Genomic DNA, 14,312 nt, shown 5'->3' with positions numbered 1-14,312 from the left:
ACTTTTTTGAATGATCTTCAGCACAGTTTTAGTTGTATATTATATTGATAATATTGTTGAGTAAATTCTGTATTCCATTAGATCATCTTTCTCTGGAACTGGGCATTTATATTGATCTCTTCCTGTTGGTTGGCCAGGTAGCTCTCTTCCAAGTTTCTTGGTATGGATGATTGACGACTTCCTGCATTGCATTTGTTTGTTCAAACAGTTCAGTTAGTATTCTGTCCATTTCTGGAGTCGTGTTTCTTACCAATATCTTTGGGGCAGTTTGAAATTCTTCCTTCAGTATTATTGACTCTTGATTATATGCTACTTAATGAAATGGTTTTCGCTTATTATGTTCAAAAAATATAAACACAAAGATGAAATAGTAGTCTGAAATGACTACTTTTAGGGTCTAATGAACAAAAGAATAAGTACTGAGAAGCATTTTTACAAATCACAAATCACTTTATCTTGTATTTGACCTTGCAAAACTTCAAAAACAGGTTTTCCATTCTCGCCTTTTATAGGTGAAGACATTAAGACTCTGGGAGTCAAGCGATATGGCCAAAACACACAGTGCTTCACAGCTGGATTTGGGATTTGACTCTGTTTTATGACTTTAAAGGCCGCTTTTACTGTCTGTGCCCTTGATACCAACACACTTTAAAAAGCAGGGACAGATTTGTAACCAATTATAAAGCAGCGCTGGGAGTACAAACGTGCTATAACGTAGCCTCTGCTTATTATTTCGTTACCTAAGTGAGTTCTGGGAAGTTCAAGTGGAGGTTGACACTTACATGTTTTATGTACGCTACAACTTCACTCTTGAAATACTTTGACAATCTCATTTGAACTCTTGGCCAACTGAGAAATTAAAAGCAGACAGCGACGGCGCTGTTCCTTTAACTGTGTGCCTTCTTAAATGAACTGAACAAATGTACTGCTTTAGATTGGAAGTGGCTAATTGGATTAAGAGGGTACAGTCACTCAGTTGGATAAATAGTATTGTTTAAAGTCAAGGCTGAATTAGTTATAGAAAAGGAACGCACAAGAACCGTTTCTACAATAGTTATTTTAATTACAGCATGAAGGAAAGTTCTTCCATTCTGTTCCAGTACAAGTTGGTAAGTAGCAGCAGCCCAGGAAAACATGCAGGCTGATAGGAATCATTTCATTCTAAGACAGACTTGAATGCTAAAACTTTCTAGTTGCAAAACCCTTCAGTATTAACATTATTTTTAGTAAGGACTCCTCGTAGCCTCATAAATCTATGAACTGGGAAGAGAGGTGAGGGTGGTAGAGCAGCGCTGAGTCCGTTCTTATAAATATTAAATAGCTAAGCCTGTATCCTTGAAGCAAATGGGGAACGAGCACCGAGAGGAGCTGCTGACATTGACAATGAATCCAAACAAGAGTTGCACTAGCGGTGTCCACCACGTTGCCTCTCTCCCCCCCTCCGCCTGGCCTTCTGGGAGTTGTAGTTTTCGCTGGAGTGGCTCCCCAGGCAGAGCAAGAATGTCCTGCCTGGGTGGAACTACAGATCCCAGGCAACATTCAGCCACCAGCCCCTCCCGCCCTGGTGCAAGTGTAAACTCGCCGCACACGGGGCGGGCTGCCGCGCGTGGGCAAGCGGACTGAGCTTTGCATTGCCTGGGGCGCAGGACTCCCCGAACTCAGACCCCGGCACTTTTCTAAAGACTCTCCGTTCTAGTCTCACTTTCGCGAAGCGGAAGGCCGGGAAACAGGAGCTATGCAGTCAGAATCAGGAATCGTGCCGGATTTCGAAGTCGGGGAGGAGTTTCATGAAGAGCCCAAAACCTATTACGAACTCAAAAGTCAACCCTTGAAGAGCAGGTGAGTGGTGACAGCTGGAGTAAGGCGCTGTGGGCGACTACCTCCCCGCCCCCCGCCCCCGCCCTCTTGTCACCTTCCATCCCGGAGCTTGGAGAGCCGATTGATCTCTCCTGTTCGGTGCAAGGACCCCGTGTCCTTGCCCCGGGGCAGAGGGCGAACTGTCCCCCACCGCTGAGCGGCCAGGGGCCCTACTGATGCACATCTAGGGGGCTCCACCCGAGCACACTTCTGAGTTCTTCGGGCACCCAGGCACAGGGACCCTCATCTGGTGATGCCAGCTGTTGAGACTGGGTGGGGGCTGGGAAGCGACCCGCCGCGGAGATCGGGGAGGAGGAGCACTGGCCCGGGATGCTGTCGATGTGGGATGAGGAGAGAAAAAGACTTTCTGGTGAAAACTATTTCTCAAGATTCCAGCAGGCCCTGTGCTGAGAGTGGGAGAACTTGGTGGGTGGGGGCCGGGAGGTGGGATTAAGACCCGAAGGTGCCGGCGAAGAGCGGTAATGGCCTCTTAGGAACTCCGCCCCTCCGGGGAAACCCGCCCCTGACCTCCTCCAGGTGCTAGTTCGCTGGACCTACGTCTCACCTTCCTGACCTGCGGCCTCAGTTTGGGCGGGGACAACGGGTAGGCGTTTCTCGTCCTCCGCCAGGTTCGTTGTCTGGAAATAGTTGTTTGTGGACTAGCCTTTGAGTGGATGCAGACTCACAGGGACCTTATATACCACCGAAGAAAACACTCCCCGGTCCTGCACCATCCGCACAATTACTGGTATGTTGGATACCATTGTTGTAGCCAGTGTCTATAGATCTCCTTGGTTGTTGTTGGGGTTAAGTGCCGTCTAGTCGGTTCCGACCCATAGCGACCCTGTACAGGGTTTCTGAGGCTGTAAATCTTTACGGGAGCAGAAAGCCTCAGCTTTCTCCCGCTGAGCAGCTGGTAGTTTCCAACTGCTGACCTTAAGGTTCGCAGCCGATGCTTTAGTAGTCTTCCTCTTTTTCATCGATTCTTCACTGTATCAAGCAAGATGTCCTTTCCCGGGGGCTGGTTCCTCCATTTAACATGCCCAAATGCAGGAGACTTACTTTACTTACTTTACAAAATGAGTGAGACTTGATTGACTGGAAATAGAGTCCCATTCAAATCCAGTTCGTCCCTGAAAGGGAGTTGGGGGCGGGATATTGGGAGTGCCCCCTTTCTGGCAGTTGTTGTTGTTAAGTGCTGTCCAGTCGGTTCTGACTCATAGTGACCCTGTATAGAGTTTCTGAGGACAGCTGGTGGGCTTGAACTGCTGACCCTGTGGTTTGCAGTCCAATGCTGATCCTACAACACCGCACCAGGAGTCCCTTTCTGAATGTGGCATACAGTTAATGCTGTGTGCACTTCAAAAGCATTCCAAGGGAGGACTCAAGATACTTGTTGGCCTGACATCTTGTGCCCATTTCCTTTGGGCTACTCTCCTTTGCTACCTTCTTATCTTTGAAATTGGGTTGGATATCTTCTTTTCTCTTTGCCCTGTGGTCTTTTGGAACCCCTGGACTTCTGTTTTCCAATGTTTACCAAGCGGGAGGATGATTAATTGCGGCTATGATCGTGGATTCATTGGATGAATGAGGAGAGGAGTGAGATGTGTAATCTCTCCTTGGCCAGCGTGCTGAATCTGCTGCGTACTCAGGAAAGCAGTGTAGGGTTTGTTTCCTTTAGGACATTATTGGTGGCAGGTCTCTGAAATGCCTGCATTGCCGAAACAACTTCTTTGCAGATGCAAAATGAAGATTGAGAGGAAACATACCATGCAGTTAGAAGTCTTAGCCCAACCTTTAGTTGATGATTTCTCTTTCTAATGACTGTTTTATGTATATACATAGATGTATGTGTTGGGGGCAGGGGGCTTTGAGTAACACTGTATAAAGGGTATTGTTGGTTATACTCACACAGCCTTTATCTGCATTTGTCTGAAGGAACCCTGAACTTGCTTCTATAAGAAAATGCTTATCTGGCCAGAATGAAGGAATGAGTATATGTGGTTTTTTTTTTTGTGTGTGTGTCTGCAGTCCTGAAAAAAAAAAAAAAAAAAAAAAAGGATTAACTGGACTGTTTCAAACGTTTTTGATGGTAGCTGATATATAACATTAAATTAGTTTGAGAGAGTGAGGGAAAACACCATCTGGAAAATCACAAATGAGTGCCACAAAACTCATGTTGAAGGATTTAGGCCTGTTCTTTTTCAGCGTTGGCAAAAAAATTACTCATAAGGGTGAGCGTCCTCAGGAGCTAGCGAGTACGGGTAAGGAGGAATGTGGATATGTGGGAAGAAATGGCTTCACACGTTGAAGCTAGAAACAGGTGCAGAACAGAACTGGTATGGAGAGGAAGGCGAAATTAAAAGAGTTGTTGCAAAACTTGTATGTGGAGCAGACACATGCTATTTGAAATAAACCAGTTAAATAAAATCTGTGAATAACTAGATGGGGTTGGCAAAACTTCCCTATACTGTTTCCCACAGTTTTCTAATGTATTGTCATTGACATCTGCTGTGAAACTGTAAAACGGCTGCAGTTGTCCTGGGTCTTTTCGGTGATTTTTATTTTATTTTTTTTTTTTTAACTTTTTATTGTGAATGGAAGGACGGTTTACAGAACAGATCATCCTTCAGTTCCACGTTCAGTAAATCGTATACTTGGTGTCATTAGTTTTTTATTACCTTTTGCCTTTTAGGTCATTGCAAAGTCACCTCATTTTTTGTAGGTCTTGTTGGAAGAGGTTGAAGTAGAAAGATGAAGACCATTATAGCCATTTGGTAAGGAGCTCTGGTAGCGTTGTGGTTATGAATCGGGCTGCTAATCTCAAGGTCAGCAGTTCGAAACTACCAGCAGTTCTGCAGGAGAAAAATGAGGTTTTCTGCTCCTATAAAGATTTGCAGCCTCTGAAATCCTAAACAGGGTCGCTGTGAGTTAGAACCAACTCCATGACACACCACCATTCTGTAATGGAATAGTATGTAACGGTATGGTGAGGTGCGCAGGAGCCAAGCCATGGTATTTTAAGTTGCCTTATATACATGTGAAAGTTAGATGATGAATAAGGAAGACCAAAGGCTTAATTCCTTTAATTATGAATTGGCAAAAATACTAAATATACCACGGACTGCCAGAAGAATGAACAAAACTCTGTTGAAAGAACTACAACCAGAATGCATCTTAGAAGCAAAGATAGTGAGACTTTGTCTCGGATGACATACTGTGGACATGTCATCCGAAGGAACCAGTCCCCAGAGAAGGACATCATGCTTGGTAGAGAGTGAGTGTAAAAGAAAGAGAAAGACCCTTAATGAGATGCACTGATAATACATTGCAAAATAATGGGCTCACAGGAAGATGGGGCAGCGCTGGACAGTGTCCCATTCTGTCATCCGTAGGGTCCCTGAGCCGGAGTAGATTCTGCAGTGCTTACCGTAGCCATTCTGCCTTTACGTTGGATCCTGCGGATGGTTCCCTTGAAGGTGAAGCTATGTCTAGGATCACGCTTTTCATCAACTCCTCGGCTCCCACTGTGTTCCAACCCATTACCAGCCACCTCCTGGTTTATTTCAGTAGTTTTTTACCTGGTGTCCTACCTTCGGCTTCACCCACTTTTACTGGATTTTCATTACAGGAGCCACAATATTCTTTTTAAAACTTATTCTCAACCAAGGGCGACATCTGACAATGTTTGGAGACATTTTAGTTGTTACATAGAGTGGGGAGGCTAGCAAGTAGAGGGCAGACATGTCCTACAATGCACAGAATAGCCCACCACAACCAAGGACTGTTGTGGTTCCGTGCTGTTGAGTTGATTCTGACTCACGGTGACTTTGTGTAGGGTTTATGAGAGTGGCTGTGTAGGGTGTGAACTGCTGACCTTGTGGTTACCAGTCCAGGTCTGATCCGACAGCGCCACATCAGGACTCCCCAATAAAGGATTTGTTGTTAAGTGCCATTGAGTTGGTTCTGACTCATAGTGACTCTGGATAGGGTTTCCTAGTGGCTGGTGGGTCTGAACTGCTAGCCTTACGGTTAACAGTCTAGTATTTATCCTACAGCGTTGCCATCAGGACTCCAACAAAGGATTTTATTGTTGTTAAACTTGAACTGCCTGCCTTGCAGTCCAAACCGCCTTTTTAGCCGAGGGCAGTAACTCACGGTGCCACACCAGGTTCGAGATCAGCAGTTCTGTCAAGTTTAGAAAACTTGTGTTAAATAAGTAATTCTTGCCTTAAAACCCTCTGATGACTCCCGTTTCTCTCAGGGTGAAATCTTGTGAAGTGCTGTCAAGTCTATTCCAAATCACATTGAACGGGGTATATGGTTTCTGAGGAGCAGCTGGTGGATTTGAACCACTGACTATATGGTTAGCAGTGATTATCCTATTGTGCCATACAGGACTCTAGTAAAACCCAAGGCCATTAAAATGGCACACAGCAGGTATGTGGTCAGTTCTGCTGCTCCTCTTTTACTCCCTCTGCTCCAGCCAGGCTGGTGTCTTCAGTGTTTCTAGAACATTCTTAGCCCCTCCACCTCAGGGTCTTTGCATGTTGTGTTTGCTGTTCCCTTTGCCTGAAGTCCTTTCACCAGAGAGCCACAGCATTTACCTACTCTCCAACTTTAAGTCTTCCTACCTGACCACGCTGTTTACAACTGCTGTCTCTGCAAGCTCTCCATCTTACTTGTACTGGTCCGTCTCCTCCCTTAGTACTTATATTCTAACCTACTATGTAAGTTTTCAATACGTTATGTTATTATGTGTCGCCTCTACTAGGATACAAGTTCCTGCCTGTTACTTATTTAGTGAGCTAGCCCCAGAGCCCAGAACAAAGTCTCAACCTCAGCACTATTTTGGGCTGGACAATTCTTTGTTGTGTGTGTTTGGGTGTATTTTCTGCTTTGCAGGATATTTATCAGTATCCTTGACCTGTACCTATTAGAGGCCATTAATACCTCTTTTCCACCCCCTATTGTGACAAAACCAGAAATGTCACCAGACATTGTCCAATGACCCTTAGATGCAAAATTATCCCTCTTTAAGAACCAGTGGCCTGAACAATGTCTGGCACAGAGAAGGGGGTTCAATAAAGGTTTGTTTGGCTATGTCGTTGCTCTCTTTGTTATTGCCCGATTCAGAGTAAGGTGGTTGGTTTTTGTTTTTGCCTTTAGCACTGTGTTCCTTTGCAAATAGGTATTCACCGGGATCGCCCCAAAGAGGAATCTGTAGGTTCTTTATTTTGATGAATCCCACATATTTAATTATTATATGAGGCAAGAGACATTTCATTCCTAATGTAGACCTCCTTGCCTCTAAGAATGTGAAAGTGCTGTATTTAGTGAGGTAAATAGAGTAGAAAAGCCACACGTGACTTTCTTGGCCCTCGTCTTTATAGAAGCACATCTCCAGATCTTGCTCCCATTTCATAGTGGGATGGGCTCGAACTGTCCCCTTTTCAGTTAGCAGCCAAGTTCTTAACCATTTGCAGTAGCAGGTTTCTGTAGAAGAAAAGGCTGTAAATGAAAAATCTTTGTACTTTGGGTTCCTCAGCAAGGGGAACAAATTCTCCGGGGAGTGAGTTCTGAAGGGTGGTAACAGAGGAACACTGTGAAGAGTAAGAGTGACCCCAGAATTCACAGGTGGGCACAGCTCTGGGCACAAACGTGAAACTGTTGAACAAGAGCTCTTCATAGCTTAAGGACTCGCTGTATGTCTTGTCGGTCTTAGACAGCATTTTAAAACCCAGTTGTATCTTTCAGTCTCCTGGGTTATTTTTTGTTGTTGTTCTGTGTGCTTGATGCTGTGGTCTGTGGCTTTGTAGTTACTAATGTCCTTTTCCTGGAGAGACTTCAGGACTGGTTTAATTCTAATGTCTTCCCTTCTCAGATTTTTAGTACTGTTTTAGGCAGCCGTTATTTTAACTTTCTACAATCTAGAAATGGGAAAGAAAATGAATACTGGGTTTATAATGAGAGGACAGGATTGAGTGGTAGTTCCCCAGTGCTGATTCAGAGAGTTGTGTGGTAAAGGTTTCACAAGTTTGTGGTAAGTGACAAAGATAAAGACTGTGTGTCTCCCTGTATCTCCTCCACATACACAGGGCCAGCCATCATTTCTTGGATTTATTCTGAGATTTTTCTTTCCTTTGTTTATATTAGCAATTCCTTTTCTTTTATGAACTGATCATCTATTTTTGGGACTATTGATGTGGTGCTGCAAGATAAAACACTGGACTACAAGGTCAATTTGAACCTCAAAGTTGGTGGTTCAAGCCCACCAGCTGTTCCTCAGAAACCCTAGCCTGGGTCATGATGAGCCAGAACTGACTCTACAGCACTTAACAAAAACAACAACAATCTATTTTTGGCAAAATAATACTCTAGTCATTTTTGTTTGATTTCACATAGTTTTCTGGAGGAGACTTGGTGGTGATGTAGGATAAGCACTGGACTGCTAACTGCAAAGTTGGCAGGTCAAACCTGTTTAGCCATTCCTCAGGAGAAAGATGGGACTTTCTGCTCCTCTAAAGAGTTATGGTAGCGTTGTGGTTATGAATCGAGCTGCGAGCAGCAAGGCCAGCAGTTCAAAACTACCAGTTGTTCTGTGGAAGAAAGATGAGGCTTTCTGCTCCCGTAAAGATTTACAGCCTCGGAAACCCTGTACAGGGTCGCTATGAACTGACTCCCCAGCACGTAACAACAACAACAATCTAGTTCTAACACTATGCTCATATCTACTAGTCTGTATACTTCTGTGAATAGTTGTGTGGAACTCTAAGATGTTTCCCTTCTCTAAACTTCGCAATAGGGGAAAGGATAGAGGACACATGGATCTAGCTGACCATACAGGGCAATGGGGTCATTTTGAGTTAGTGAGCATCAGTAATGGGGATTTAGTAGAGGAAAGGGAACTGGGGGAACAACTTTGGAGATAAATAGGAGCATTTGTGTTTGGCCTGGAAGATTAAGCCAATACCCTAATCATGTTTCTCCATAATAGTAAATAAAATGCTAGCTGCCCTGGAAGACATAATCCTAAAGTATACTTTTAAGGTTTATATTTGCCTTTTAGGCTTCTAACCAGACTCTCAGGTCTTCTTTGTGTTCTGCAGTCACCCTGAAGTAGAGAGACAGCATGTATGTGGACAGGTTTAGAGGGAGTTGCTTTAGCTTGGGCCTTTGCCTGGTTTTGCCGTTTAAGCACTATGGTTGTGCCTCTTGGAGTCTGAGAACCCTCTGCTCAGGTTGATTGTTACCGTTCACTGCTGTTGAGTGGACTGTGCCTCTTGGCAGTCTTACCTTCAATAGAAAAAACAGTGCCGAGCTGAATCTTTCTCCTGAGCACCACCATATTTGAGTCCATCGCCGAGATGATTGGAACTCTCTGTACCAACAAGCATCTCCTTCGCCAACATCTTACTTACCTACCACATGTTCTCCTGCTGTGTTTGGGATCTCCTGATGATGTGTGCAAAGCAGAGAGTCAGTGCTAGAATGTCTTCACTGGCTCATTGTTTTGTTTTTGTAACAACTTGTGAATTGATTAAGTGAAGCTTTACAGTCCAGATCATCAATTTTGTATTCAACAAATCACTCACTTTGCTTCATCTCAGTAATTGCAATCCCCTCTGCAGGACAACAGTCATTGGCTTTTTCCCTGTGACTCCTGTTTCCTTTCCACCCGCCTTCCCATCCCTTCTCACCACTGTCCTTGGGTACAAATCACATGGGCTAATTTTTGGAAGTACACTGTGAGGCTTGCCTTTCTAGTCTGTCTTCGTCTGGAAGCTCTGCAGGAATCTGTCCATCACAGGAGTCCTTGCAGGTATTTGAAATACCCATGGTAAAGGAGCTCTGGTAGCGTAGTGGTTACAAATCGGGCTGCAAACTGTAAGGTCAGCAGTTCGAAACTACCAGCTGTTCCGTGGTAGAAAGATGAGGCGTTCTGCTCCCGTAAAGATTTACAGCCTCGGAAACTCTGTACATGGTCACTATGAGTCGGAACCAAGTCCACGGCACACAGCCACCACCAAAGGCTCCAGCATCCTAGCAGCCTGCAAGCTACCACAGTATGACGCTCTGTTAGATGGGGTGGTGGTTAGGGTTGGTAGAACTTTTACAATTGAGATAAAATGTGTAAAAGGTACTCAGCATAGTACATGTTTCTAAGTAGTAGCAATTCCTTCTTTTCTTGTAGAATTTTACCACAAAGGCTAGTTTTTTATCTGCACCCCCCACCCCCCCCACCCCCCGCTTAACGATTACTAAAACATATATAGAATCAGTTATCTGAAGCAAAACACAAAATTGAGGTGCTTTAAACTTGGCAGATGTTCGCAGTTTATTATGTAAATTTTTTGTGTGATATATTTAGATTGAAAACTTGATTAAAGTGGGATTATAAGTGTTGGTTTTGTGTATTATTGGAGATTTCCTTTTCTCAATTGCTATTTATGGAAATTATTGAAGTATATGTGTGTGCTGCAATTTCCTTTGAGTTCTGATGTGTAGTTTGCAAAGGCTGATGTTTATATGGGCTCCAGTTGTGCAAGAAGTGGAAAATATCCTTTTTTTAGAACAGGGTCACATGTGCTTACTGTCAGGAATAGGACCTCAGTGTAAAAAAATGTATCTTGGGACAAATCAAAGTTACTAAATTTCTCCCTTCAACTGCTTTGTTTCAGAATTGGCAGTATTAGGATATGTAAATAGAAAAAAACCATAATATTTGGCTAAATATATTATTTGTGTGTGTTTGTGAGTTTTACAGATAATGGGCAAGAGTTGTGTCTGTGATTGTGCATGCATGTTTAAAGTAGAAAATGTGCTTTGCTGGATGGTTTGTCTAATCAAAATAAATGATAAATAATATGCTTGACTAAGCTCCAGAGATGCATTATTTGGAGAGAATCATCCAGAAGACAGGTCAAAGATATTAAATGCAGCCCCCACAGCTTTTGAGATTGTAAAGCCAAGTGTTCAGTTTATAGTGAGGCTTTTGGGAGTCTCGTGAACATTCTGTATTCTGAGGACAAGCAATTAGAGCACGACATCACGGCTGCATCTTTATTGAGAAAGATGAGGGCAGGGAGACTTGTCAGCAGGTCCCAGCTCTGTTGAAATTCTCATACACTCCCTTCCCTCGTCTCTTCCTGAGGATTTCAGGAGGACTAGGTTGGGCTTCTTTCTGTTAAGGCCATTTCTCAAATTTTTTCTTTTTAAAAAATAATATTTTACTGGTTTTTCACTGAAAGTTCACACAGCAAGTTAGGGTCCCATTTCAAAATCGGTTAATGAGTTTGGCTGTTAACCAAAAAGTTGGTGGTTCGAACCCACCCAGGGATGTTATTGTCTCTAGTTGACTTGTTTTTAGAGCCTTGGTGAGGCGCTGTAGGGTAAGCACTGTACTGGTAACTGCAAGGCCAGTAGTTCAAATCTACCAGCTGCTCTTAGAAACTCCATAGAGGATCGCTATGGATTGGAACTGACTTGATGGCCCATAACAACAACACCAGCATATATGTAGGATGCCTATGAGTTAGAATCAACTCAACAGTGTGGGCTCTTTTTTTTGGGCGGGGGGTGTTTACACAAACTGTACAGAGATATTGGTTACATCTTTCACAACTGTGTTAACCTTCTCATTCATTCCCTTCTCGATCTCTTGCTTCTAGTAAGCTGGTTTTCCTGCCACCTTACACACTCTTTGCTTTAGATCATTTGGTGTCATATAAATGAGGTTTTTTAAAGTGCATAATACTCACTGGTAATATTCTGTATTTTATGAACCAATCTGGAATTTAGCTAAAAGGTGCCCTTGGGGTAATTTCGGGTCAAGGTTTATCATAAAGATAGTCTAGAAGAGCCTTCTAGTCTGAACTGGTCCAGTCAGTGAGTCAAGATTCCTTAAGGATTTGCGTTCTGTTCCACATTTTTTCCTCCTCTCTCAGGATCCACCCACTACAGTCCTGATCTGAATGGCTGTTAACAGTAGGTGTACACATCTATTTTTTTCTAGGTTGGTTTTAAACATGGCTTATTTATTTATTTTCTCCTTCTTTCTCTTCTGGGAGCCTTTATGCATACTGTGACATTTTGCATGTTCACAGGATGCACCTCTCTTGAGATTCAGAACGATCATCTCTTACTAGCAGTGGTCAGTATTTCCGGGGCGTCCCGAGCACTGGACACTGAAGTGTGCTACAGATAGTACCTAATTGATTGTTTTGCATCGGAGCTGGAAGTCAAATCAGAATGGTTTGAAAGGGAGGCTGTGCTTTGGGGGCATGAAGTAATGGTGAGATAGAGACACAGGGAAGTCAATGATACCCCAAAATCATCAGGGTCCCTGGAATCCCTGAGTGGTGCTAACAGAAAGGTTTGAGGGTTGAGTCCACTCATAAGAAAGGATTGGTGATCTACTTCCAAAAATCCAGCCATTGAAAACCCGTGGAGCACAGTTCTACTATGACACACATGAGATTGTCATGAGACAGAGTTGGCTTGACCTGTATAATTTTCTCCACTGCTCTTTGGAGACTTCCCTCAGTCACTTTTAGCAGAGGCAGCATAAATTTGGGGTCAGAAAGACTTGGAGTTTTTTTTTGTTTTTCTTTTCTTTCCTTTCCTGTCTTCCCTCCCCTTTTCCTCCCTTCTTCCAACAGATTGAAATTAAACTACTACATTGTGTCACTGTCTTCCTCCTGGGGGATCAAATGTGGAGCTAGACAGACAGAGGTAATAAAGAACCAAATCAGGAAAGAAGAGGATATTTAATAAGTGCAAAGAGAAGTAAGGATTCTTTATGTCACAGTGGTAAAGTCCTTGACTGTTATACAAAAGGTTGTCTGTTCAAACCCATTGGCTGCTCCTTAGGAGGAAGGTATAGCAGTCTACTTCCATGAAGATTATAACCTTGGAAACCCTGTGGGGCACTTCTTTGCTGTCCTTGTAGGGTCTCAGTGAGTTGGAATCAACTCAACAGCTGTGAGCTATGAAAATAAAACAGCATGCTTATTTGATAAAACGTAACTAGGAAGAGAGGGGACTATATCAGATTGAGTGGTCAGGAAAGATCTCATACAGGAAGTAATTTTGAGTCAAGACCTGAATGTCCACCATGAAGGTGCAAGTCTTGGTGTCCCACCACTCACTAGCTTCATGTAACAATGGGTAAGTCCTCCAAACTCTCTGAACCCAATCCCTGCTTCTGTAAAATGGAGCAATAGCTGCTATGTAAGTCTGCTGTAAAGATAAAAGGTAATGTATGTAAACACTTTAGGAGGTATGTATGTAAAGACTTAAGGAGCTCTGGTAGTGTAGTGGTTACGAGGTGGGCTGCTAATTTCATGGTCAGCAGTTTGAAACTACCAGCTGTTCCACAGGAGGAAGATGAGGCTGTCAGCTCCTGTGAAGATTTACAGTCTTGGAAACCCTGTGCAGGGGCACTATGAGTTGGAACCAACTCCATGACACATAACCACCACCACCACCATGTAAAGACTTTATGCTTACTAGGTGCTAAGGAAGAGGCAGAGGACTGGTTGAAGGCAATTTGTAAATGTTGTTAGTTGCTAGTAAGTTAGGTCCCAATTTGTGGCAATTCCTTGTACAGTGGGACTGAACGGTTGTAATACATAGGTTTTCATTGATTAATTTTTGGCAGTTGAGTTGTGGTATGGTGCCGTGGTTTAATGCACTGGACTGCAAGGTTGGTTTGAACTGCAAGGTTGGTGGTTCCAGATTATCAGTAGCTCCTCAGAAACCCTATCTAGGGTCGCTATGAGTTGGAATCGACTTGACACGTACAACAACAGCAACAATCTTTGGAAGTCGTAGATCACCTTTCTTCCTAGAGTGTCTTAGTCTGGAAACTCAGCTGAAATTAGATCGTCACCACGGCAGCACACAAGCCTCCATGGACGGACAGGTGATAGCTGCATAGGAGGAGAGTTGGCTGGGAGTCGAACCTGCCTTCCATCTGGAAGGTGAGAACGCTACCTGTGAACCCCCACTGCACTTAATGTTATAAGTGTTTGCAATTTGATCTTAAGTGGGTCAGAGGTTTATACTTGTCTTCAGAAACCTTAGTCACAATTAAGAGTGGAGATGGGTTTTGTTATTTTTGTTTTTCTTTTGTCTTCTGGGTCCCCTGACTCACTGTGGGCCCCGCTCCCTTCTCCCACTATTGCTGCATTGAGATCATTCATGTCTGACTTTGCTTCCCTTCTATATGCCTCGGGATGGTTTTTGGCTGGGTTTTTAAATTAGTCTTTGCTGTAGAGGCGAGCTCTAGCTAATCTAAGATAAAAAAAAAGTAAAGCCTAACACTGATTTAAGAAAATATACATGTCCCGCCACACGCCACCACCACAAATGTATCTAGGGTAGAACTCCTGACTCCCAGACCTGCATTTCAGTCACTAGATCACAGTTCCTGTCTACACTGATGTGAAGAT

General features: G+C 43.6%; 1 protein-coding gene across 2 annotated transcripts in view; it reads left to right on the top strand.

The window, feature by feature from the left end:
* The first annotated feature begins 1,603 nt into the window (after positions 1 to 1,603).
* MITF (microphthalmia-associated transcription factor) overlaps positions 1,604 to 14,312 on the top strand; it is a 336,908-nt gene continuing 324,199 nt past the window's right edge. Inside the window, exon 1 of one of the 2 annotated variants that reach the window (XM_006865627.1) lies at positions 1,604 to 1,839. In XM_006865627.1, coding sequence (XP_006865689.1) covers positions 1,736 to 1,839 — 104 coding nt within the window. In that variant the 5' untranslated portion in view covers positions 1,604 to 1,735. The remainder of the gene's footprint in view (positions 1,840 to 14,312) is intronic. The other variant, XM_006865626.1, reaches the window with a different exon arrangement.

Source organism: Chrysochloris asiatica, unplaced genomic scaffold (genome assembly GCF_000296735.1).
Source record: "Chrysochloris asiatica unplaced genomic scaffold, ChrAsi1.0 scaffold00080, whole genome shotgun sequence".
NCBI lineage: Eukaryota > Metazoa > Chordata > Mammalia > Afrosoricida > Chrysochloridae > Chrysochloris > Chrysochloris asiatica.
Note: the sequence above shows the minus strand (reverse complement) of the source record. Positions and strands in the feature narration are given on the sequence as shown.